The 27,625-nt window shown below is 36.8% G+C and overlaps 1 protein-coding gene across 7 annotated transcripts in view; it reads right to left on the bottom strand.

Annotated features, from left to right (window-relative positions):
• Window positions 1-27,625, bottom strand: part of Jade3 (jade family PHD finger 3) — a 138,059-nt gene that overhangs the window by 63,645 nt on the left and 46,789 nt on the right. For all 7 annotated transcript variants that reach the window (XM_047535989.1, XM_047535983.1, XM_047535990.1 and 4 more), the window contains 2 exons: window positions 3,561-3,617; window positions 2,734-2,813 (listed from right to left, as the gene is read on the bottom strand). In XM_047535989.1, the coding sequence (XP_047391945.1) occupies window positions 2,734-2,813; window positions 3,561-3,606 (126 nt within the window). In that variant the 5' untranslated portion in view covers window positions 3,607-3,617. The remainder of the gene's footprint in view (window positions 1-2,733; window positions 2,814-3,560; window positions 3,618-27,625) is intronic.

Genomic DNA, 27,625 nt, shown 5'->3' with positions numbered 1-27,625 from the left:
GCAACAAGTGCTTATCACCTCTGCCACTTCCCATTTACTTCCCCTTCTCTTTTTCTACCCAGATTCCTTCCACATTCTCCTTCCTGTCTGGGTTCCCAGACATTGTTCAATTCTAGGCAACTGTTTTATTTTCAAATTCTACTCCCACTTAATTATGAAAAATTTTATTATAGCTATTTATGAGATAATATTGTTGCTGTCTCATATTTCTTAACTGACAAAGTTTCAACAATTGTTGTATCTTGCATAATGTATCCAATGCATACTGGCTAATAGGACAGGATGCAGGGTAAATCAAAACTTAAATTTCCGCTTTCATTTCTTCTTTCTTTTTTTTTTTTTTTCTGTGGTACTGGACATTGAACCCAGGGGTGCTTTACCACTGAGCTATATGCCCCGATCATTTTATTTTATTTTTCTTTTCCTTCCTTCCTTTCTTCTTTTTTTTGTGGTACTGGGGATTGAACCAAGGACTTTAGGCATGCTAGGCAAGCACTACCACTGAGCTACATTCCCAGTCCGATTCTTTTTATTTTTTATTTTGAGACAGGGTCTTGCTAAATTGCCAAGGTTAGCCTTTAACTTGTTATTATCCCGCCTCAGACTCTAGAGTATCTGGGATTACAGGTGTGCACCACCATGCCCAGCTCTGCTCTTATTCAGATGATCCAGGACAAGTAACTTCTCTGAGCCTCAGATTCATTACCTGCAAACAGAATACCTACTTTATAATACAATTAAGGGAATGAAACAAAAGTATATGATTTCCCCAATGTACCTCATCATGAAAATCACCTGAATCAATTTTAAATAGTAGATCCCAGGTACCTTCCTTGTAAATACGAATTCACTAGTGCCACAGGGTGGAACTGGTCTGGAATCAGTATTTTGAACAAACACCCAAGAAGAGTCTGTTAATTTCTCAAGTTTGGGTATAATCTAATAATAGTAGATAATCTAATCTAATTGTTATTAGGTCATCTACTGTAAAGCTCTTGGTACAAAAAACATCAATAAATGGTAGCTACGGGAGGTAGGTTTGATAATACCCCGTAATGTTGACAACACAAATAATTTCAGAGGGATGAAATAATCCAGCAAAACAGAACATGGAATCAAGTTCTTCTAATGCCAAGGTTAGTTTTGTATCACCAGGTTCTCCCTTTTATAACACAATGTGAAATGCAAATGAAAAAATTGCTTCCAACAGCTCAGATTCCCTAATGTTTCCAGGAAAAGACTGTTATTCCCACTGATCTGGAGGCCATAGGACTCAAGATCCGAAGTCCTTGAACTGTTTTATGTCCTACAGGGAAAAGGTAACAAAGTTTTAAATCACTGCTCCATAGTCAAAGTCTCCTCTGGATAGATGGGAAGTTTCTTCCACTTCCTGTTTATGTGCATTATATTTCCTGAGATTTTTCTGTACAACGCAAACACATCAAAATGCACTAATATTCTATTGTGCCTAGACAGATCTCTAGCAAAATAAGGAAATGAAAAGCAACCTTTGAGAAAGGCAAAATACTTTCTGGTGAATACACTGGAAAAGTACTCTTCAGCCAGATACTACTTTTCCATGACTGTGGGTGGAACCTGTGACTTGCTTCTAATCAATAAAATAAGGCAAATGTGATAGATGTCACTTATAATTATATTATGTTATATAAGACTCCACCTTAGCAGACTTGAGGGAAACTCTCTCTTGCTGGCTCTGAAAAAGTAAACTGTCTTACTGTAAGACTTCCTATAGAGAAGGCCACATGGCAAGAAACTATAAGTGGCCTTTAGGAACTGAGTGGTGTTTCATCAAAAGCCAGCAGGAAAATAAAGATCTAAATCATCTATCTCTGAGGAGGAATTCTGCCAATAATCTGAATGAGCTTGAAAGTGAATTCTTCCTTAATTCAGTCTCCAGATGAGAACACAGCCCAGTCAGCACAGGGATTGCAGCCTTGAAAAATCCTGAACACAGAATGTAGTAATACTGTGCCTAGATTCCTGACCTGTAGTAAGTGAGATAATAAATATGTGCTGCTTCTTAAGCTACTAATTTTGTGATCATGTATAATGCAACAACAGAATAACTAACACATTCTCTTTTCCTTTATAGCCAAGAAGTTCACTCACAGAAATGAAGATACACGGGGTCAGTTTCTCATATTTTCAGCATCACAGAGGAAAGTCTGTATGATCCACTAGACCATTACCAAGTCCAAGTGTAATTCTGGCACTCTGCTGTCCTTGGGGCTGAAGAGGATCAGCCTTACAAGGAGTGACCCATTTTTTTTTCTGGTCTGGCAGTGCTCCAAAGGTCACAGCTTGGAATCCAGACCTCTTGGTTCTTCCCTTCTCTACCCACAACCTCCTAACCTATTCTTTCCTATACCAACTCTCACTTGCTAATCTAGCTCTTTTCAATCATAGGTTGGGAGATCCTTCCCAGTTCCTCAACTCTGGGTCTCTGTGACTTTCTGGTTAGGAGAGGAATATTCTAAAGACAGGCATTTGTCATTACCAAAATGAAAGCAGTGTAAAGATTATTTTTCTCTTAGGAAAGAAAATGGAATCTTTCTTGGAAATTAAACTCATTGGAAAACAGCTTTATCCGTTGGCATATGCTTTACTTTACACATCTTCAGATTCTGGATATTGTAGGTATAGAGACAGGATGTAGCTGTCTGGTTGTTGTTTTTTTTTTTTTAAGTATAAAAATGAAATATCTTATCTCACCTCAGCAGGTTTCTTGTGTTCTTTTGGATTTTTTGACTTGCTCCTATACATTGGGCCAGAAGTAAAGGAAGTAGAAGGACCTGAAAAAGATAATTAGAAAAAAATCCTAAGATAAATTACCCACTAATGTAACTAAATGGCATAAAACTAAATGTCATCCAAGAGAATTATGAAAGATATGATAGAGAAGACCACAGAGATCTCATACTACTGCAGAAAATAACTGCACCCAAGAGAGTCTCACAATGGAGTTTAATGACATTTATAGGTGACCTTCCGGAGTGCAAAAACTTTCAATAATGTGAAGGCTGGGAAGATTCAATTTGGTGTAATCACACCTCATCGTATTTTCGAATTGCCTAGAAAAAAATGTATCTGAAAAAACTAAAAATATGGAGCAAGTACTCTGTGTATCCTTAAGGACTTCCCCAAAGACTGTTACTAGGGCCTTTACAAACAATGACCCACAATAAAACATTTAATACCCTAGCTACAATTAGAATCGGGGCCTACAATTTATGCTCTTGTACTTTTTTTCTTTTCTAAAGAAGCTCCATTAAAGCATTATTAGATTTGGTTTTTGCTTTTTAGGTAAAAGAAAAGTAAAAAAAAAATGTTATATACCACACAAAACCAACTCTTCAACCTAATTTATCTATCTCTAATGAAATTTAAATGAGTAAGAAAAATGGACTCTGAACCTTCCCTCCCAGAAACATTTTTTTAACTATGGAAAGGAGCATGAAATGGCTTATTCTCAAGTCAAAGAAGAAATCTTCAAGGGGCATAGATATTGTGGTTACCAGTTGGCAGCCAGTTCTACTCACACTCATCTGAACTGTCACTGCTGCTGAGAGTCTTATGGCGCTTCATCCTGAAGCATCCTGGGAAAGAGAACAACACTGAATGAAGTAGTCAACACATACTCATTCCAGAGGTTAGTCAACACTATCCCACAGATTATAGAAGTAGCAGCAGGAAAATCACACCAAGCAAATGATTTCTGTTAGGAATATTCTCAAATGGCCTAGAGTAATGGGAAAGAATACTACAAAATCCTATAATACAAAGTGTGTAGACAAATGGGTGAGGCCACACATTAGCCTTAGGAGGAAGCCCAAGTCACAGAGGATGGTAGTACAGTGCTGGATAGAGCCTCAGATGTGTCCATTGTCCACCAAACCAAAGAGAGGCAGCTAAGGTGTCTCTAGGAAGAGATCCCAACAAGGGAAGAGCAGAAAAGGAAAAAGCAAACATGAAGGCAGAGCTGTCAAGGGTTGAGGCTGAAAGGCATGAGACATGAATGGCTGAAGAATGAATAAGTGTGACCATTCTGCTTTTCTGCCTCTACTTTCTCCTTGTTTCTCATTTTCCCTGTCCTTATCTCCCAAACAAGTAGTCTAATCTAAAATTATAACTACACATGGAATGTTATACAAAGTTCCTATATTGTGAAGAATGAATATTTTGAACTAAAACTTGTAGCAGTTCAAGTGTCCTTCCCTGAATGTGGCTAGTAACAGGTTTAAACAGGAGGTCTTGCCCTTCCAGAAAAACACTGGTACTAGACTATAAGAAAAAAGAAAATATAAACACTTCAAGTCACAAAGTGTTGAAAATATAAACTAAAAAAGACAGTGACAGTCATTGACTAATATTCTTTTACATGCTACAAAATGCTAACTAGGGGCTATCATTATTCTACAGGGAATAATGGTCAGCTAGTAACTTGGAGCCACTCATATAATCTACTGAGGAGATAGCAATCCCAGTACATGACCACTGTGAGCAATTATGAATAGAGCAACAAGATGGTATGTTAAAAGGCTTAGAGTTCTACTTCTGGCATGACAAGTATAAAATAAGGAGCTCTGTAGACTCACGCCTCAATGAAACTGGTGAAAATTCTTTCAATTAAAAAAAAAACAATAACCAATTAGTCTCTGGAAGTGATCCTAAAGGAATACAGCAAATGTAGAAGCATTTATTCAAAAAATCTACTAAAAACTGTAAATAAAATGGGAATCTGTGGTAAATGAACCTAGACCCACAACCTCTCTCTTTCCTTCCAGCACAGATCTTGTGAGATTGGTGCAGCTTACAGGGCTCACTCTCCCTTAGCTTTCTTGCTGGGAGAAGCAGGATTTCACCATTTCTCATTCTGATTTTAGCTAGCTGCTGCTGAACCTAAGTTCCAGGTGAGTGTGGCTGAGAGGCAGGGGCTCTTTCTTTCTCATAGTTTCCACTCATGGGATGGAGGCTGCTTTTGGTATGGTGCCACCAAGAATGCTGAGACCTTGATCACTCTGGCCCTAGCTTGTGGGGCTGGAGTTCTGCACTAGGTAAGGCAAACCTAGAAGACCTGAGGCTACCATGCCACTCAGAGGGAGCACAACATTGTCCCCATCCCATGTTATCTGAGCTCAGAGATATTTCCTAGGGAGAGGCAGGTCATACAACAGAGGGCTACAATTCTATCACGAATGGAACTGACTTCATGGGCAGCTGAGTATAGAAAGGCTCAAGCTGAGGATGACTACTACACCTCAGATAACCAGGCAGAGATAGCAGGGAAAAGCCACTTGGGATCAGAAGAAATATCCCTCTCTTTGTGGTGCTGGGATTGAAGCTCTGAGCTTTACACATGCTTGACAAGTATTCTTAACACTGAACTATGCCTCAGAAGAAATCTCAAACACGGATCTTGGCAACTATCCCTTTAAAGGAAGCCTATTTTGATTGCATAAATTTATGTGTCAATTAATAATCCCAGGACATTATTAAAAACAATAGAACAATCAGGAGCAATTAGTGGAAATTAAAAGCTGGGTGTGGTCAGAGAAAAAGACAACTAAAGGGAGTCCTACTGAAACCACTGTCATCCCTGGTGACTGTGGGAATATCTGAGGTTATGCTCCTGAGGAGTAACATCACAGGCTTCACACTGCAGGGAAGGGGTGTGAGTTGAATAAATAGATTTCAATACAAGAATTTAGCCAGTCACTACAGAAGGAAACAAGCAAATAACAATAAAGAGCCATGTGTGTGTGGGTCAGTGCCAAGAGTTACTACATTATCTAAAACATTCAGTTTCCAACAACAACAACAAAAAAAGATGAAACATTCTAAGAAGCAGAAGAGATGACCCAAACACTAGGAAAAAAAAAAAGCAACAGAAACTGCCTGTGAGAGCAACCATATGTTGGAAATAAATTCCAACAGACTTCAGAGTTCAAATTAGTCATGTAAATGTACTCAAAGAACTAAAGAAAACCACGATTAAAGAAGTAAAGGAAGCTAAGCACGGCAGTACATGCTTGTAATTCCAGTTACTCAGGAGTCTGAGGCAGGAGGATCAAAAATTTGAGGTCAGTTTGGAACAAATTAAAATGGGCTGGGGATGCAGCTCAGTTTGCCTAGCAAGATCCTAGGTTCAATTCTCATTACTGCAGAAAAGCACCCTCCCCCATTTACTTATTTAAGTAAGGAAGCACAATGGTAATGCTTTGGTCAAACCAAGAATATTGAGAATTATAAAAAAGAATCCAACAGAAATGCTAGTTTTGAGAACTATGATCAGTGAAAAACTACTAAAGGGCCTCAAGAGTAGTCTTAAACTGAGAGAAGAATTAGTGAACTTGAAATAGTTTATCAATAGAGATTGTGCAAACTCAAGAATAAAGAGAAAAAGGGGTGGAGAAAAATGAATAGAGTCAAAGAGAAATGTGGGACACCATTAAACACACAGTATATATAATGTAAGTACCAGGAGGAGAGGAGAAAAAAAGCTGAAAAACTACATTTAAAAACTTCTCAATGAAAAATATTAATTTACATATACAGGCCACTGAACAAACTACAAGTAGAATAACAGAGATTTACAAACACATACATCACAATAAAATTTGCTGAAAGTCAAACACAAGGAAAAAATTTTGGAAAGCAATAAAGGAGAAAACCAACTATTTTCCACTTCAAAAAGAACCCCAATAAGATTAACAGCTGACTTCTCATCAGAAGCCAGGTTGCACATTTCTGTGAATATGTTAAAAATTACTGAATTATATATTTTTAAGTCAGTGAATTGTGTGGTACGTGAATAATGCTATTACAACAATAAAATAATTCTTCTCGAAAGTAATGCATAATTTTTATTTTTTGTGGTACTGGGTATTGAGCCTGGGGTGCTCTACCACTGAGCTACATCCCCAACCCTTTTTAAAAATTGTTATTTTGATATAGGCCTCACTAAGTTGTCGAGGCTGGCTTCGAACTTGTGATCCTCCTGTCTCAGCCTCCTGAGTAGCTGGGATTATAGATGCGTGTCACCATGCTGGGCTAGTGATGTACAATTTAAAGTCACAATGAGCTGGGTACAGTGGTGCACACCTGCAATCCCAGTGGCTCAGGAGGCTGATGCAGGAGTACTGCAAGTTCAAAGCCAACCTCGGCAATTTAGTGAGGCCCTGTCTTAAAATATTTTTTAAAAAGGCTGGGAATGTGGCTCAGTTGTTAAGTGTCCCTGGGTTCAATCCCTGGTAACAATTTTTTTAAAAGTCACAATCAATATAGAAATTTAAACAGAAATAAAAGTAATATATTTTCTATTTCCTACTGAATGCATAAATCTACTTATAGTAGTATTTCATTCATCTGATATTATAAGGGATGTACTACATATGTAAACTTTCCAGATAAATGTCATGTCCAAACTTTTAAAATCCTAACTATTATTAAAAGGAGCTTTTCTTACCAGGAGGTGGGAGGAAAAGAAAAATGAGGTAAGTCCTTGGGATTGATTCTGGCCAAAATATATTGTTATATTATGTGCATGCATGAATATGTAAGCACAAATCCCACCACTATGTAAAACTATAATGTGCCAATAAAAATGTGGGAACAAGGAGCTTTTCTTTCTTTTCCTTTTTCTTTCAGTACTAGAGATTGAACTCAGGTGCACTCTACCACTGAGGTATACCACCAGCCCTTTTTAATTTTTGTTCTGAGGCAGGATCTTGCTGTGTAGCAGAGGCTGGCCTCGAACTTGTGATACTCTTGACTCAGCCTCCTAAGTCACTGTGATTATAGGTGTGTGCAACCATGCCCCACTAAAGGGAGCTTTTCAAAAATATCTATTTAAGCTGGGCATTGTGGTGAATGCTTGTAATCCCAGCTACTTAGGAGGTTCAGCCAGGAGGACCAAAAGTCCAAGGCCTGCTTGGGCAACTTAAGAAGACACTGTCTCAAAATAAAAAAGGGCTGGGGATATAGCTTAGTGGTAGAGTACTTGCCCAGAATGTGAGAGGGCATGGATTTAATCCCTAGTGTCACCCAAAAAACAATCTATTTAACTGGGCTGGGGTGTAGTTCAGTGGGAGAACACTTGCCTAGTGTGGGTAAGGCCTGGGTTTGAACCCCAGCACCACAAAATAAAATATAAAATATTTATTTCTTCATTTTCTAACATTGCACTATCAAATTACCACAAATTTAGTGGATTAAAATAACACGAATTTATTATCTTACAGGTTATTGGGTCAGAAGCCTGACACAGGTCTCTCTGGGCTAAAATAAGATGTCAGCATAGCTGCATTTCTTTCTGGAGGTTCTAGGGAGAATCCATTTCCTTGACTAGTACAGTTTCTGGAAGACTCCCTGGATCCTGGTCATCTTTCTCCACATTCAAAATCAGCAATACTGCATCTCTCTGATATGTCATCACATCTCATTCTCTGACCCTTCTCTATTGCTTCTTTCTTGTAATTTTAAGGACCAGTACATTAGGCCTGCCCAGATAATATGGGATAATGTCTGTATTTTGAAGCCAGCTGGTCAGTAACTTTAATTCTCCTTTTCCAAGTAACCTAACACATTCATATGTTCCAGGGGTTAGAACATGAACAACTTTGGGGGCTGATTATTCTGCTTATCACAACCTAATACATTTTTGCCTTATTAAAATGAATATACTCACACAAATATGTCCCATATTTATAAAAGCATAAAAGTAATTCAATAGAGGAAAGATAGCCTTTTCAAAAAATGGTGTTGGAATAATAGGTAAAAAGAGAAAATGAACATTCACCTAAGTCTCACATGTTATGCAAAATTTAACTCAAGATGGATCATAGGCTTAAAGGTAAAATGTAAAAGCAAAATGTTTAGAAAAAGAATAAGAGAAAATCTTCAAGATCTAGGGCTAATAATTCTTACACTTGATATCCAAAACAAGATTTGTCAAAGAAAAATTTTCCTTCATCAAAGTTAAAAACTTTCGCTCTAAAAAAATGACCCTGTGAAGAAGATGCAAAAGGTTGCATGGTGGTGTGCACCTGTGGTCTCAGCTACTTGGGAGGCTGAGGTGAGACGATCATTTGAGCCCATGAGATTGAGACCAGCTTTGGCAACATGGTGAAAACCTATCTTTAAAAAAAGATGCAAGGGCTGGGGTTGTGGTTCATTGGTGGAGTGCTTGCGTGGCATATGTGAGGCACTGGGTTTGATTCTCAGAACCACATATAAACAAATTAATAAAATAAAGGTCTATTGACATCTAAAGGAACTGGGGCTGTAGCTCAGTGGTAGAATACTTTCCTTGCACTTGTGAGGCACTGGATTCGATCCTCAGCACCACATAGAAATAAATAAAGATACTGTGTCCATCTACAACTAAAAAATATATTTTAAAAATCTAAAAAAATGTTTAAAAATACTGAATTGTAAAGCAAGCTACAAAATGGAACACAACAGTCATACATATTATACATGTGTCATACTTATTACAAAACACAAATCTGACAATGGGCTTATATTAGAAATATTTAACACATAAAATGCAATAGCAAGGAAAACAAATGGCCCAATTAAAATGAACAGATATTTAACCAAAAGGAACATGAGAATGAGCACAAAAAAGGTGTTCAACATCATTACATATTAGGGAAATACAAATTTAAACCACAATAAGTTATCACTACACATTTATTAGAATGGCTAAAATAAAATATAATGAAAATATTCTAGAGAAGATATGTTGAAACTGTATCACTCATACATTGCTAGTGGAAATATAAAATAGTACAACTGTTCTAGAAAATAATTTGGTCATATTTTAAAAAATTAAACATGCAATGGCCAAATAACCCAGCAACTGCACTCCTAGGCATTTACCACAGAGAAATGGAAACTGATGTTCACACAAGTGTTTATAGCAGCTTTATTCATAATAGCTCTAAACTGGAAACAACCGAGATGTCTTTTAACAGATGAATGGTTCAACAATCTATGGTACAGTCACACTATAGAATACTATTCAGTAATTAAAAAGGGACAAAGCACTGATACATATATGTTCCAAAATGTAAAACAAATACAAAACAGGTTAAAAACACTTAGCAAAGGGGTTCTAGTTGTGGCTCAGTGGTAGAGTACTTGTCTAGTATGTGTGAGACACTGGGTTTGATTCTTAGCACCACATTAAACAAAAATAAAATAAAATTATAAAAATAATGTTTATAAAAAAACTTGGCAAAAACAATTATATGCTCAGTAAAAGAAGTCATACATACAAGATCGCTTATTGTATGATTCCATTTATATGAAATATCCAGAATAGGCAAATCTATAGACAGGAAATAGATGTGTGGCTGCTAGGATTGGGGGTGAGAACTGGGATTCATCCCCAAATGAGTAACATGCTCCTTTTTGGGGCAATGGAAATGTTCTAATATTGGATGATGGTGATGGTTGTACACTTTTGCAAATACATTAAACCCCACAGAATTGCACACTTAAAATGGATGAATTTTGTGGCATTTAAATTATACCTTAATAAGGCTAAAAATCCTTTAAAATTATTTAACATTTTACCAATGAGAACTGTTTAGGTAGCATAAGAGAGAATAGCAAAAGGCTAGGTGCAGTGGTGCACACCTATAATCCCAGTGGTTTGGGAGGCTAAGGCATGAAGATCACAAATTTAAGGCCAGCCTCAACAACTCAGTGAGACTCTGTCTCAAAATAAAAAATTAAAGGGCAAGGGATGATGTAGCTTAGTGGTAGGGTGTCCCCTGGGTTTAATCTCGATTATTACAAAAAAAGAGGAGGAAGAGGAAGGAATTTTAAAAAGGGAGAATGGCAGAAGAAGAGGAAGAGGAGGGGAAGGAGAAAATGAAGAGTGGGAGAAGGAAGAGTAGAAGTAGAGTGGGAGAAGAAGCAGTAGAAGCAAAACCAGCCAGCTTCATTCATTTAATTTACATGTCTGAGTTTGTGATCCTTGACTTATATGTTTCTGGGCCTCAGTCTCTCCTGGTCAGCAGCCCTTGCCATTTTCCCAAACTGAACTTCCTTCCAGGCCTTGGTTTTATCTGAGTGGTTAACCTATACCCCAGACTATAACCACAGGAGCAGGGACCACCAGGGGGATCATTCTTGGGAAACTGTGGGGAGCTGGAGGCAGAACTTCAGTAGAAAGGTTCTGATCAAAAAAGATTATGTGATTTCATTCTAGGTGCCCTTCTGTAAGAACATCAATAGAAAAATTCTGCCTAGTGAATGCAGCCTCCCAATGCCAAAGGAGAAATACTATTATTCTCTAAACTGAATGGAGAAAGCCAAGGGAGCAGGGATTCTATCTCATCTCCCTGAGAGTTTCAGGAGACCTAAGATTTTTTTATGAGATAGATATTCTTTTCAAATGAAGTTCTGACTTTATGAACTTCAGATAAAATGATTTCTTCACTTTCTATAATACTCTATTCTTTAAGTCAAAGAGTTACCAAACTGTTCATTACAAAGGGGAATTTTTAAGAATCTGCTAAATTTGATATTCTTTATTATAGCAACAATCATTTAAAAATTATAGATGGCAACCAAAACTTTTGTATTGTCAATAAAGAACTGGGGAAAGAGATTATCTAATATGAGCAACACCAGCCTTGGGAAATAAGAAACTGATCTGTCAATGATTTCCAGGAAAGAAAACAAAGCAGGCTCATTTATAGGTCTAGCCTATTAAAGTCCACTTATCTATCTGTCCATTTCTATGACACCACTACTGTTTTAATTACTCTAAATGGCAGAGAGTGGTAAATATCAGCAGAATGGTTCCATGATGGTAAATATTTAGATTTGTCTTTACTCATTGTTTCTAATTACAACAGCAGTCCTATATATATTTGCAGCAGTCATTTTACAGATGAAGAAACTGGGGCTTACAAACCTTAAAGCCGTATGTTTGGAGCAGAGGGCAGAGCTGGCAGGTACAATGGCAGTGAGTATTTCAAATTGACCCTGAAGTCCAAGGCAGGCTGGAGGGATGACAGCAGGTACTGCTCCTTCTAAACTCCGTCTCCTCAGCATGGCCTGCCCACAGTGTTCTGGCTTTAGTCTATCAGGTCTCATTACCTGCTGCTCCCCTGCCTCCCTCAATCATCCTGCACATGCTACGCCATGATTCTGTGATCACTTTATTTCATACTTCCTGACTTTGAGTCTCTTCCTGCTACCTACAATTCTACCCCCTACCCCAATTTCCCCTAACTTGGTCCTACTCATTTCTTAGATCTCCTCAGTGAAGCTCCTCAGACACCCCTCCCATGAAATTATTTACTCCCTTAATTTCAATTCAAGTCTGTACCAGCACAAGGCACTTTACTTGTATTGTAAATATCTTTTACATGTTCAGCTGTGTCACTATCACAAGCATCTTTAAAGCAGGGACTGTGTCATATTCATCTCATACCTCCAGCTCTAAGATCCTGAACAAAGTAAACATGCAAAAGAATAATAGACACTGTGGTGCTCCACCCAGATCTCCTTTACTATACTAGTGTGCCTACCTCCTAGTCACTGCCTATGACTGCAAATGACTTGTAGCTTCCCCTTTTCCCAAGAAATGGAGATCACACTCTACTGAATTCCCTCCCAGGGGCAGTAAGAAGTCAAAAATTGCTCCACTCCACCACCCCTCAAAACAGACCAAGAGTAGATTTTACTAAGACCACATATATTCCTAATGGGCTTCTTCCTCTTCCCTACCTTGCTGTCCTCTCTCCTTCACAGCTTTCTCCTGAGAGCACTCCTTAATAAATAATGCATGTTTTAATAATATCTCAGGTAATAATATCTCCTTGGCACCCCTATTTAAAGATAACATGTGAAACTATATTATATCATATTTTTTTAAAGTTACCATATAAGATAAATAAGTCCAAGAGATCTGTACAGATCAGTGCCTACAGCTAATGATACTACATTGTATGCTTAAATTTTTATTTAACAGGATAGGCCCTCATGTTGTGTTCTTATAAGAAAATAATAAGAAAATAGGAGAAAACTTTTGGAGTTGATGGATAGGTTTATGACATAGATTGGGAAAATGGTTTCACAAGCTCACACTTATCTCCAAGCTCATCAAGTTATATATATTAACTATGTAGAGTATTTTGTATGTCAAATGTTTTTATAAAGGAAAGACCCCATAGAAAGACTAGTCCTCTCTAGTAGATCAGATATACCTCAAAGTTACAATAACCCAAGTATTGAGCATGAAGCTCAATACCATCCAGAAAGCATACAATATTATAGGCAAACAATTGTTTTTTGTGATATCGCTGCCAAAAATATTCATTTAAGAACTGTAAAGGAGACCTGATAAGGTCTTTGATCATCAAAGGAACTCCTTAGTAAAAAAAAAAAAAAAAAGAAAAAGGAACAAAGAGCATAAAAGATGATAGAAATAGTAAATTTTTATTTGTACCATGAAAAAACTACTTTATAATAAAGTAGTTGCTAAGTAAAACCATAAATAAGTACAGTACAATTTTGGAGTAACTCAATGTGATATGTCTCAAGGTCTAACATTTGGGTATATTATTCAGTTGTTTATTTTCTTGTTCTTTATTTAGGGTAACTACTTTATAAACACATTTCTTCTTTCTTATCTCCCAAAGGAGTTTTCCTTTGTTTTGGCAGAAATAAATGTGCACCAGACCTTATCTTCCACCCCTGGAAATAGCAATTTGATGCCAGTTTTCAGCTCTTATTCCTACCTATAATCTCAACCCACTGTGATTAACAGCACACTGATTTTTAATAGTGACCACAAGCTAGGCAAAATACAAATGTCTGTAGTAAATGTCTTCATTGGGTGAAACACCCTTTTAAAGGAGCACTATCTGGAAGTCAACCCAACTGGGATTATTTGAAAAAGGAACCTAAAGTCTGTGGTTTGGTGGCTACTTGACTTCCCATTAATATTCCCATAGAATTGTATGCAGGTAAAGAAAAGGAAAAGTAGTTAAAGATAGCCCTTTTATTCTCTACCAGACAACCATGAGACATACTTATGAAATGTATGGTCAGTGCAAAGAGTCCCTATTCACTGTCCTCTGCGGCCCCATGCAGCAGCTTAAAAAATATTCTAAGGCTCTACTTTAAGCACATTCACAACCTTGGAGCCAATAATTTTACTTCTAACATTCAAATTTGAAAAAAATAATTCAAAGAAAATGATTTATGAACAAAAATATCTGTCAGAACTCCATAACAAAAATGATAAATGAAACCTAGCTATCACACAAGAGGAATAATTAAAGTACATTACTATTATAGTATTTCACCAATCATTTAAACACTACATATGAGGATTTTTTTTTTTTTTGGTACTGGGGATTGAACCCAGGGGTAATTTACCACTAAGTTACATCCTCAGCCCTTTTTATTTTTTATTTTGAGACAGGGTCCACTAAGTTGATTAGGGCCTTGCTAATTTGCTGAAGCTGGCCTTGAACGTTCGATCCTCTTGCCTCAGTCTCCCAAGTCACCAGGGTTACAGGTATTCACCACCATGCCTGGCACATATGAGGAAATTTTATGCTAATATGTTAAGAGAAAAATAGCATAAAATTGGTCTAACAGAGAAATCATTCTACAAAAAACATATATATATGTTATATATAATTACACAGAAAATAAACCAAGGCTATAAATCCACCGAGTAATACTGTTGCATTGAAGTGATGAATTTTTGGGTGATAAAAACATTCTTTCCAATTTTTTCATATTTTACAATGCACTCATAGGGCATTTATAACTGGAAAAACATCTTTAAGATTTCAAGGTATCTGTTCCCATGTCATGCCCAAATGATGCATCTGACCTGAAACATGGAAACTATAAAAGTATCTGTTACTATCACTCAAGATGGTCATTAACCAAAGCTGGAAAAACATTCAGAAGAGCACAATACAATTAGTTGGAAAGAGAAGTCTCCATATTGCTAGTCCCCAAAGCACAAACTTTGCAGTTTGGAAAAGCCAAATATCTTCGGAGGGAGTACTAGGGATTTAACCCAAGGGTGCTCTACCTATAAGCTATATCCCCAGTCCTGTTTTTGCTTTATTTTGAGACAGGGTCTCACTAACTTGCCTAGGCTGGTCTCAAACTTGAGATCCTTCTGCCTTAGTTAGCCTCCTGAGTTCATGGGATTACAGGTGTACACCATGGATGGAGGAAAAGTCAAAGATCTAAGCAGTGGTTCTCAACTGATGGAGATTTTGCCCTAACCTATGGAGACATTTATTGGTTGTCACATTAATTGGTATGGCCTGCATCTAGAGGGCAAAGGCCAGGCAGGATACTGCTAAATATTCTACAAGACACAGCAAAGTCCTTTACAACACACAGATTTATCTAGCCCAATGTCAATAGTGCCAAGGTTGAGAAATCTTGCTCTAAAGGGATGAAACAGAAGTGGATAAGCATCAGGAACAGCGTAGAAATGATTGACTTGTACTTATGCACCCAATCAGAGAATTAAGTAACAAAAGAGGTACTGCCTGAAACCTAAAGACAATTTTATCAAAATGAAAACATGACTTTCAGCAAAGCTTAGGGAACTTAGAGAACTTATCAGCTCAAGAAGTGGAACAGAATGAAAATGTAAACAGGTTCAAGAAGGGCTGAGATAAAATCAAGGAGAATAATTCCATGATGGTATTTGGAAGTAATCCCTAAGTAAAGAAGCATCTGAAAGTCCAACTCCCCTAAGCTTTCAGGAAAATATCCTTTGGCACCATTATCAGAGACAGACATTCAAGTTAGGCCACTGGTCAGACCAGATCAGCACATTTCTTATATCTTTAAGGGTCAATTCCTGCCCATGTGGGCAAAGAACCTTCCAAATTATCACTTAAACAGAAGTCCTGAATGCTATAAATGTGTTTCATGAACTGATTAACTCTTCGATAAGGTGAACAATACTAATGTCAAACCATTTGAATGCCTGTGCTTTAACTCCACATTCATCCCTCTCTATAAAGCAATTCAATTTATCACTGCTTAATGTCATGGAAATAAAACTTTTCCCTTCAAGTCCGTTTACCTTGCATATTGTTCATTTCTACCACATGTAAGTAGTCTAAGAGATTAAAGCCATAAGCATCGATCTAGAGACAAGTAAACAAAAAATAATCAGAAGAAAAATAACTTATTCTAAATATTTTATTGCTTCTCTTGACCCCAGCAAATTGGTCTTTATAAAAGGAACTTTTCTGTACTTTCTAAATGAAGACCATCTTCACCTCAGAATTTTAAAGCTTTTTGTTTTTGACACTGCAGAATTAACCCAGAGGTGCTCTCCCACTGAGCTACATCCTCCTCAGCCCTTTTTATTGTTTAATTTGAGGCAAGGTCTTGCTAAATTGTTCAAGTTGGCCTCAAATTTGTGATCCTCCTGCCTCAGACTCCCAATTAGTTGGGATTATAGGTATGTACCACCATGAGTGACTCCTAAAGCTTGTTAAAATTATTTTAAATAGATAAAAAATTAAGACATCAGATTACTCAAGAGTCCCCTTTGTCCAGGTTAGGAGTCTGGAGGTCAACTATTTTCCAAAGTCCTCAAAAAGCATTAAAAAAAGAAAAGAAGAAGAAAAGCACTAAAGAAAAAAGGAGAAAATACAAATCTATCTAGGTAGGTTTCCATCACTGAGACAAGTATTTCCTATGTCAACCACAATTATCCCTGTCACCAGAAAACAGACTTACCTCACCCTCATTAATACACAGAACTGTTAAATTATTTGGGAATTTAAAATCACCTGAGTAAAAATCACTTTGTACAGAAAGGGCAGATTGGGAAGTAAGTCTACACTAGGGGTCAGCAAACAATTTTCACAAAGGACCAGGTAGGAAATATTTTTGGCTTTGTGGATCATATAGTCTCTGTTGCAAATAATCAAATCTGCCATTGTAGCATAAAAGCAGCCATAGAGAGCACACAAACAAATGAACATGGCACTGTTCCAAAAAAAACTTTTTACTATATCGATATTTGAGTCTCATATGAGTTTAATGTTATAAAATATTATTCTTCCCTTATTTTTCAACCAGTTAAAATGTAAAAACCATTCTGTATGGCTCATAATCCATACCAAAACAAATGATATGCTAGATTTGGATCACAAACATGTTTGTCAACCTCTGGTCTAAACTACAAGAAAACTTTCTTTTTTTATAATTAGATTTTAAAAAAATTTTTATTAAATAAAAAATATTAAAAATTAGAAGCATAAAACTGAATTATTACTCTAACACACCCTCATCCAACCCCAATCTCTCAGCCTACTGTTGGCTTGACACAGACCTTATCAGAAGGGTTTAGCCTGGGTGGCCTATTCTATAATGTTATCTTGACAGATTTTAATGGTCCTATTCCTTTCTAAATTAAAATCTGCTTTATGCATTTTAAGGGAAAATGCTCTAGTTCTGACAGTTTTTTTAAAGAATTAGCAGTACATTTTCTTTTCAATTTATGTATATATTTATAATATTCTAACTACCCAGGTAAATAAGTATATTTGGCATCTAATGAATAAAAAGGTGTATGGGTGTGTGTGTGTGGGTGTGTGTGTGTGTATGTGCAAAACATAAATACCTTTAAGATAAAACACCATTTGAAAGTAAGAGCTCTTAAGAAAAAATAACAAATCTGGGCATGGTGGCACATGCCTGCAATCCCAGCAATTTAGAAGGCTGAAGCAGGAGGATTACAAATTCAAGGCCTCCCTAGGCAACTTAGTGAGAACCTGTCTTGAAATAAAGTAAACAGGGCTAGAGATATATCTCATGATACAGTGCTCCTGGGTTCAATCCCTAGTACTGAAAAAAAATTAAATCAAGAATTGCTTTTACTATGATACAGGTATTTCTCCAGATAGAAACTCGAAACAGTTTTTTAAACATAATGATTTCCATTGACTTATGTTCTTCTGTGAGTTGTTTCCCCCTTGAAATTTTTACCCACAGGTACTCCTAAAACACTTAAAATAACACCTATCTGATTTAAAATTATCATCAAGATGATTGAATATGAGGAAAAATAATCTTTATCCTAGGTTTTAATAATAATAACAGGCATGTAATCTCACATATAAGGTCAAACACAAACAATCTCAAACTTACTGAGCAAGTTCAATTCCACCGCACACCAACTATTAATATTGTGCTAACAGAGGGCAGCCACCAGAAAGGGGACAAAGAAAAAAACTGAGAATGCCTGAGAGCCAGGGTCACAGGACCAGGTGCACCAGACACATTATCACTATGGCTTGGGTGATCACAGCCTAAAAACTGGTAATCAATGATGTGTGACAAACCAATCAGAGGGGGTTTTCAGAGGTAATCCCAAAATCAATCAAGATGGGTGTGGGTGTGAAGTGAAGGAGGGTTGCTGCTAAATGCTCATCTCCGGTCAGAGTAATGCCTAAGGCAAAGGAGCAGTCAGATATGAAAGTTACCTTAACACTCAAGTCAGTACTGGCTTTAAGGGCAACAAAAATGAAGGAAAATAAAATGGACACAAATCGAAGAGCCTGGGAGATGAATGCCAATGGCAGGATAAACCCTGAGAAAATGTATTTGGCCTTCCCAACAGAGGTTCTCAACTCCCATTACACTTGGGAATCTTCTGGGAAGCTTGTAAAAACCCCAAATCCCAAATTGCACCCATTACCAATTATGTCAGAATCTCTCTTTTCAAAGAACCAACTTTTAGATTCATTGTTTTTTCAATTTTCAATTACACTGACTTCTGTTCTTTATTATTTCCTTCCTTATGCTTGTTATGGGTTTATTTTGCTGTTCTTTTTCTAGTTTCTCAAGGTGGGAGCTTAGTTTATTCATTTGAGACCTTTCATTTTATCCTCATATTAGCATTTAATGCCATGAATTGCCCTTTCAACACTGATTATAAGTTACATCCCACAAGTTTTAATATGTTGCATTTTCATTTACATCCAGTCAATGTATTTTTTTTAAATTCCCTTGAGACTTCCTCCTTCACCCATGGATTAATAAGAAGTGTACTGTTTATTGTCTAAGTGTTTGGAGACTTTCTTTTGGTCTTTCTGCTTTTGATTTCTACTTTGATTCCATTACAGTCAGGGGATATACTCTGTATGATTTTAATTCTTTTATATTTGTTGAGGTTTGTTTTATGTCCTGGGATATAGTCTATCTTGGTGAATGTTTCATTTGCATTTGAAAAGTAAGTATATTATGCTGTTGTTGGGTGAATTATCCTATAAATGTCAATTAGATCTGGTTGGTAGTGTTATTTCTTCCATATTCTTGCTGAGTTTCTGTCTACTGGTCCCATCACTTGCTTAAAGAGCAATATCGAAGTTACCAACTATAATTATGGATTTGTTTACTTCTCAATTCAGTTCTGTTGGGTTTTGCTTCATGTACTCTGAAGCTTTGTTATTTGGTGCAAACAAATTTAAGATTTCTATGTCTTCTTGGTGGACTAACTGTAGTATCATTATGTAGTGCTTCGTTTTGTCTCTGGTAATTTCCTTTGCTGTGATGTCTAATTTAACTGATATTAGTATAGCCATTCTAGTTTTCTTTTGATTGGTACATTTTGCATGGTCTAACTTTTTCCATTCACTTACTTTTTAACTCCATATATCATCATATTTATTTGGAATAGAGTGAAATGTGTCTATTCCATCCTGTCTGGAACATGGTTTGCTTTCTTTACTACTTTTATAACTCCTGTCTAAATTTATTACTCAAAATTTTTAAAAAATCTCAAAATAAAAATTAACTGTTAAAAATCAAGTATATGATAAGAAAGGCAGTTTATTCACATTCCTAACATATTTGGAGAAAGGAAAAGAATCAACTTGTGGTCTTAGGAGATTTTTACTTACTGCAGAAATAGGTGACACTTAAAAACTTGGAGGTAATTGGGAGACTGACTATCCATCTTTGGGTCCATAAGACAACAAATAAGTTGGTAACAAGGATATATCTATTTTTTTCTCAAAAGATAAATATTCACATCTGTTGCTTCTGTTTTTTCTTTGGGTTTGGGGAGCTGTTTTTTCCAGAACTTGTATTTTCTAGTTTTCCTGTCTAGATTTTAGCTATTTTACTACTTAATTAGCATCCCAAAAGGTTAACAGAACTCAAAATATATACCTTTAGAAGAAATAAAACTCTTAATCAGTTAGTTGTACCACTTGTTAGTTCTGTAATTGAAATGGTGAATAAGAAAGTTGGAAAGTAATGACTAAAATGTAGCTTTCTGAGAATTAGTTGAGTTCAGTCATTTATGCTGTTCATGCTCCACTACCCCTAGAAGCCCGATTTGGATACAGATAAGTACCTGAGTCATTTGAGACAAAACAGCAAAAGTTACCCCTCAATGGTTTTAAATGCTAACTGAAGAGATCACCAGAAGATCTAAAATGAAGACTAGAGAGCACAGATGGAACTCAATTACCTCCTTTGGGTTCTAGAAAAACAAAATTCTATGTAAACTAAAAAAAAATAATAATCTGCATAGGTATATGAAACACAAAGAAAAGGATGGACGTTCTTCCTCTTTGTGCTCCTCTCCTATTCTTTCATTGCTACTTAGTAATAATGTTTTACAAAAATATGGACAAAATTTTGAGAGACAAAACTCCCAAGAAATTGAAACAAAGATCACTGTTGCTGTATGTACAAAGTGACTACCTTGTCAAAAGTACCTGTGAGCCCAGAGGGTAGTTAACTGTTCAATGTGATGAAACTTTTCCAGACTCCAAGTCTCGATATTTTCTTATCTGAGAATCTGAAGTTTAATTTCATCCTTCAAGATCAAAGGCAAATAAATTAACTTGGCCCAGTGATTCAACAAATCTTTGGAGAGCTGCCAGGCAAGGAAGGTCCACAGAATAACTCATTCGTTTATAATGCTTAAAGTAACTTTGGGAAAATTGTTGGGAATTGAACACAGGCCAAAACTCCAGAAGGCATTTGCCAGTATCTTTGTACACTGTTGACCAGAAGACATATAACATTTACGTGCATACTCTGGTGACAGGGAGCTCACTATCTAACAAGGCAATCCAATCCATTTCAATGTCTCAACAGTTCTAAATGAAATGATGATTTTCTATGAAAAGGAAAAAAAAAACCTCTGCCTTTTAACATCAGAATTCTGCCTTTATACTAGATTTGTACTTCTTGGGATAAAATCTCTATCATTACCTACAAATCATTTCTTGAACCTACTTCATTTTCTAGCTAATATCTAATTTTCCCCTGTCTCCCCTTCATTACTGTTTCTCAACTGCCTTCTACCACATCAGAGTTCTTGAAAAGGTGGCCAATCTGTGCATATTTCTCAACCCTCTTCGTTAAGTCTCTGTGTGCTGCATTTGACATGTTGATCCCTCTTGAAACGACTCCCTCATATTCTAAAAGCTTTCTGTCAGTTTTCCTGTGCTACTGTCTAACATACTTTTTCCCTCTATCCATCTTGTAAATGATAGTGGTTCCCTGAACTGTCCTTACCCATGTACTCATGGCTCCCAGAACAGGATCCCTATAGTCCACGGCTTTTTCTAGAGCTTGATATTTGGAAAACAGGGAGCAAAAAGAAAAGAAGGAAGGAAGAAAAAGAACAGAATACGAAAAAGAACGGAAAAAGTCCTAGCAACCATATACATTAATGAAAAAGATGAGCAACATGGAGGTGACTATGTTCTCTTCTCCACTGGCTCTTTCTCCCTTTTAGTGGTCTCATTTAGCACCCTCCTCTATGAGCCACAAAATATATATAAATCTCTTAAATCTTTTCTTAACATCACCCTAGCATATCAATCATTAAATTTTTCCAATTAACTTCTGAAATAATCTTCTAAGTCAATGCTCATTTCCCATTTCAGTCCTTGATTCCTTAGTTTAGGGCCTATTTACTCTAACCAAAGGTACAACAGCAACTTTCCAAGAGGTCTTTGGACTCCTGATCTTACTGCCTTCAAATGTACCCTCTACCCAACTGCTGCAGACCTATCAAAAACATACAAATTGGACCATGTTCCTTCATGAGACTTTAATCACTGCCCTTTGCTCCTAGAATCTTTATTAAGGTCCACATCAAGACCAACACGGCCTTCCATGATCAAGCTGCACCTATTTCTTCAGCTTTATTTTTTACCATACTCTGCCCCACTTCTATGCTCAAATAATGTGCAACCTTTGTAATTATACTCCCATGCTTTATACACTCATACTATCCCTTCTTCTAGCATCATTTTTTTAAAAAAGCTTTTATTTTTGAAACCTTCAAACATATACTAGAGAAAATGCTATCATTAACACCTACATGCCCATTATTTAAATTTTAAAATTATCAATATTTTGTTATATTTTGCCTCCCTATGCTTTCTTGTTATTTAGAGTAAATAACAGATATTACAAGATGTCACTCCTATTTATTTTACTATGCATCTCTGAAAAGCTCTGTACTTTTAAAACATAAAAATTCATTCTTATAAGCTTCCCTTGTCTGACTCACTAAGAACTTAACAATCCCAACAGCAATATGCTCTCAGAGTGGCCTGTGTATAACATCACTATCTTGAACTACTTGTTAACCACTAATATATAACATCTCCAACTACAATGAGTTCCCATCAGGTCTTGGCTAGATCTTTAAACATTTTTGGATGGTTGTTATTCTTTCTTTATATCTTTGAAAATCTTATTAAACTTTAAAGTCATTCTAAAATGATTCTCACTGGGAGTGATTTCCTGATTGCTAGTAATGGATCACTGTCTTCGCAACTTTGAAATTTTAGCTTGTAGGCTTGGAGAAAGTTTCTTTCTTTCCCTCTTCATTCACCTTCTCCAATGAGAGGTGCATCCTCCCAGGATTCTTAGAATGTACCCATCAATAGGGGGAAAAGTTCAGGTTTATACAGTAAGCCAGTAATACATTTGTCCCTGGCCAAGTCTCTCTGGTCTCCTGCCTGCTACTATGAACAGAATTAACATCCTTTTGTCTCTGTTCATGGGCAATCCTTGACTTCAGTGAGTCAGGAATCATTTCCTTCATTAACTGAACATTTCAATCCCCATTATCTACAGAAATACAATTCCCAGTCATCTCTACCTTTTTTCTGAACTTAAGAGTCCATCGTATCAGTAACTAGAGGCCCATGACTAATGAGCCCCACTTATTATCTGATCTATTTCTGGTTCTTTTCTTGATCACAGATATGTCTATTTTTAAAAATTTACCTATTATCACTTTGTTTAGAAAGGGGATATAAATTTAAAGTAAGAACTCTGAGTTTTCCTAGCCAGAATCCCAGGTTTGAATTTTAAAAGTACTATGCTGCAATCTTCTAAATTTAGTCAGCAAACTACATATATCCCACTGGCCACATCTAGCCCTCTGCTTATTTTTGATATGGCTTTGAAGCTGAGAATGACTTTTACTTTTTAAATAACTTTAAAAATCATTTAAATAAGAATACTTTGTGACACATAAAATTTGTTAAATTCACATTTCAGTGTCTATCAAGAATGTTTTATTGGAGCACTGCCATTCCCATTCATTTATGCTGTTTCATTTACTGATGACTGTGTAACAAACCACTGTAAAACTTACTGGCATAAAATAACTACCACTTTACCACCTCATGAATTCTATGGGTCAGGAACTTGGAAAAGGCACAGCAGGGATGACTATTTTCTACTCCACAAATTATAGGAATTCAATCAGGAAAGCTCAAATAAATGGAATCATCTGGAGGCTTCATAATTCATCTGGTACTTTTAACTGGGATGGCTATGCTTACCAGAGACTATCTCTAGCATGGGTGGCCTCAGGGTAGTCAGACTTCTTACATAGTAGCTCAAGGGTCCCAGCACAAATATTCCAATGAAAGAGGCAGAAGCTGCATTGCCTTGAGTCCATTGTATTGAAGTAGTCACAAGTTCACCCAGATTTAAATTGAAGAAGATACAGCCCTATCTCCTGACAAAAGTGCCATCAAAGAACTTACAGCCGTGTTTAAAACCCCCATTCATGGACTCTACATAATTCTGTAGTAAGAATCCAGAATTAAGACCTTGATTTAAAACATGAGACACATCCAGGTATCCGAGTACACAAGTTTAAAAAATAATCAGCTTTACAAAAGGACTGTCATCAGGGTCCTGACATGTGAATAATTTTAATACTTTCCTATTTGTTTATTATCAGTCTTTAAATATGAACACAAAGAAAACCTGTGCTTTTAAATGTTACAAGAGGGGCTGGGCAGCTCAGTTGTAGAGTGTACTCTGCATGAGCAATGCCATAAGTTAAATCCCCAGCTTACCAATAAATAAATAGATGAATAAGTAGTTACAGGAGTAACTGCAGCCTTTAAGAAGAGTAATCTGTATTTGTGTGATAGATAGGAAGAATGACCCCAATTCACCACTCTCTTCCTTACCCATAATTTTTCTTCTGTTTTTCAGTGCTAGTGATCAAATGCATGGGGCCTATGTGCAACTTAGGCAAGCACTCTACCACTGAGTCACACCCCCAGTCCTTTACCCATGCCTTTTCAAAATGACTTTGCTTCAAGAAGCTTCTTGAATCTAGACTGGCTTCCTGACTTGCTTAGGAAAACAGGGTACGGTAGAGGTGATGGTGTGCCAATTCTGAGCCTAGGCTTCAAGATGCCTCGCTGTTTCCACTCATTCTTAGAAACCTGCCCAGCTACCATTGAGAACAAGTGTGGGTTAACCTGCTATGGGATGACAGGCAAGTGGCCCAGAGCTTTTATTCCCTACCATTGCTCTAGTTGACAACCAGTGAACCTCCAAAACAGTTCCCTGCTCACTGGTAGTTGACCATAGGCATACAGGAGTTCAGCTGAGAACAACAGAACAGTTCAGCCAAATGTAGGCCAAATGACTGATCCACAGAATGAAATAAATAAATATTTACTGTTATAAAGCCACTAACTTTTTTTTTAATTAAGCCACTAACTTTTGAAGTGGCTAGTTATACAGCAATAGTTAAATGAACTTTGAAGGCGGTTTTAAATGATTAACTATGGAATGGAAATTTCATCACATACCTGAGTCCTACTACACTGAATTGATTTAGATACTGGCTAAATATCCAAAATAGTCCCTATTGCTGGCTCCACTGAGGAGGGTGCTCTAGCTAATGCTAAGATCACAGAGGGGTCAAGTACACAAGAATCCTTTAAGAGTAGTCAGTCATACAATTGCAAATGTCAGTTTACATGTAAGTCTCTGATTCTATCTGATGGCAAAGCAGCCATAAGGTATTTTCCCAGACCAGAGAAAAGTGGCACCTGCATCAGCAGTTAACTAGTTAACGAGAATGTCAAAGTAACACATCACAGCACCCCTAATACCTCATGTCAAGAGTTTCAAGTTCTTTAATGAGAACTTATGTTGTTATTAGAATCCCTATTATTTTTAGTTATAATTCCCATCTCTTTATTTGTACCAGTGCTACCCTTACATGTACTTCAATAAAGACAAGGCAGATACAAAGTAAAAAAATTAATCATGCACATATGTAATTATGAAGTAATTTTCTCAAAAACAAATATACCAGAACTTAGACATTCAATTACAGGCTGATTTCCAAGAGACCCTTGTGGGCAGCAAATGTCTACTTCAAAAAATGCAATTTCTCAGGCTGGGTGCAGTGGCATATGCATGTAATCCCAGTGGCTCAGGAGGCTGAGACAGGAGGATTGCAAGTTCAAGGCCAACCTCAGCAACTTAGCAAGGCCCTAAGCAACTTAGTGTGACCCTGCCTCAAAAAGGCAGGGGTGGGGGGCTGGGGATGTTACTCAGTGGTAAAATACCCCTGGGTTAAACCCCCAGGACCCTTCCCCAATGCAATTTCTCAAAATACTTAGGACATGTTTTTATTTGATTTGCCTTCTTTTCCTTTGACATATTTCTTTGAATAAGGTCAATGGAGACAATTTTTCTCCTTTGAGAATGAATTTAATTTTTGGAAACAATCAAATGTTATTCAAAACCCATTCAAATGATCATGCAATTAAGTTGCGTGAAACCAGTTTTAATCAGAAACAAGCTAGGAAAACAAACTGCAGGGCTGATTTATAATTCCAATGCTACTGTCATTAGCTGGCAGGTTAAAACCATAAAGATCTTTAACAGTTGCCTACTGCTCACAAAGCAAATTTTCAACTTACAGACTCAGCATCTGGGGCACTCCACAATGTGTGGCCACAGCTCACCTTTCCAGTCTTACTTTCTTTGTACAGTCTCTTCTCCAATGTAACTGAGTTCCTCACTGCTTCCCACTCACATGTCCTAGGACTTTCTCAAATGCATGCATCTGTTCACATTTCTCTCCTGGACCATTCTCTATATCTCTGTCATCTATCTCTGTACCCCATACAGGGTCCAATACATGACTCAAATACTTACTGAATGAAGTGAATAAATTTCTCAGTGACTTATAAAATGAATTTGAAGGTAATTCCATAAAGGAGAGTTCCAAAAACATTCTAATTGAGGAAATAAGTAGCCAGCTTCCAACATGCATTTCAAAGCTGAAGTTATGAAATGTTGGGAAAGTAACTGCTTTGCAGTCATGCCTGATGACTGCCTAAGAAGAACTAATGACTCAGGTATTGAGCCAGAAATGAACTAAAAATTCCAGGCTACTCCATCCTACTTAGACCATGGATCATAATGCCATTATATTTTAGACAGTAGGCCTTACGGTTCTGGATTTTTAAAAATTCTCTCCCAAGAAATATCTAGAGTTAAAAACAAGCACTACTTTCATAAGGGATGGGTATGTCACAAATTATAAAGACTCTCTTAAGAATTAATGAGAACTTCCTCCCCCCATAAAGACAATCTTAATACAATACCAAGTAGAGAATATTTTCAAAGTATATGTATAGTGAAAGGAGTTTATAATTAGGATGAATGATATGAAATTGCCATTGTTATAGGTCAACATGTTTCAGTATCAGCAATTTCATATGGTTCAATTTAATATTTCAGAATTTTGCTCATGAACAAAAATAAGAAAACAAAGAAAAGCATCCTTCCTTTCTCTCTGTCTTGAAAGCCATCACGCATTCTAGAGAACCTTAATTTCTATGAACTTTTGAGGACTTATAATAAACAAAGAAATACAGTAAGCCTCTCTTATAAGCACATTCTTTTCTTAGTTCAAAACACCTAGTTTCCTTTAGGGGTTGTATTCCACTTACCAGTCTCAAGGTAATTGGTCTGTGGTTCCCCAGTGGGGTATTAGGTGTCCCTACCTACATCTCAATTTTCTGGGTCAGATCTGAGCACTGTCTTCCCATGTTCTATTTGCATACTGCAAATAGGCCATCACACCCAGGATTCCTGAGTGTTGTTTAATGCAAGAGGAGGTTGTTGAAAAAATGGTGTTCTGATCCCTACTACCAGTATAGGTTCAGCGGCAGTTGAAGGGGTTACTTGAATTTATTCTGGTTTCTTCTGCTTTTCTTGCCCCAGAATTGCAACCAGATGGTTAGACTATCAATCTCTG

The sequence above is a fragment of the Sciurus carolinensis genome, chromosome X (assembly GCF_902686445.1).
Source record: "Sciurus carolinensis chromosome X, mSciCar1.2, whole genome shotgun sequence".
NCBI lineage: Eukaryota > Metazoa > Chordata > Mammalia > Rodentia > Sciuridae > Sciurus > Sciurus carolinensis.
The sequence above is the reverse complement of the archived record's forward strand: the minus strand, read 5'-3'. Positions and strand labels throughout refer to the sequence as shown.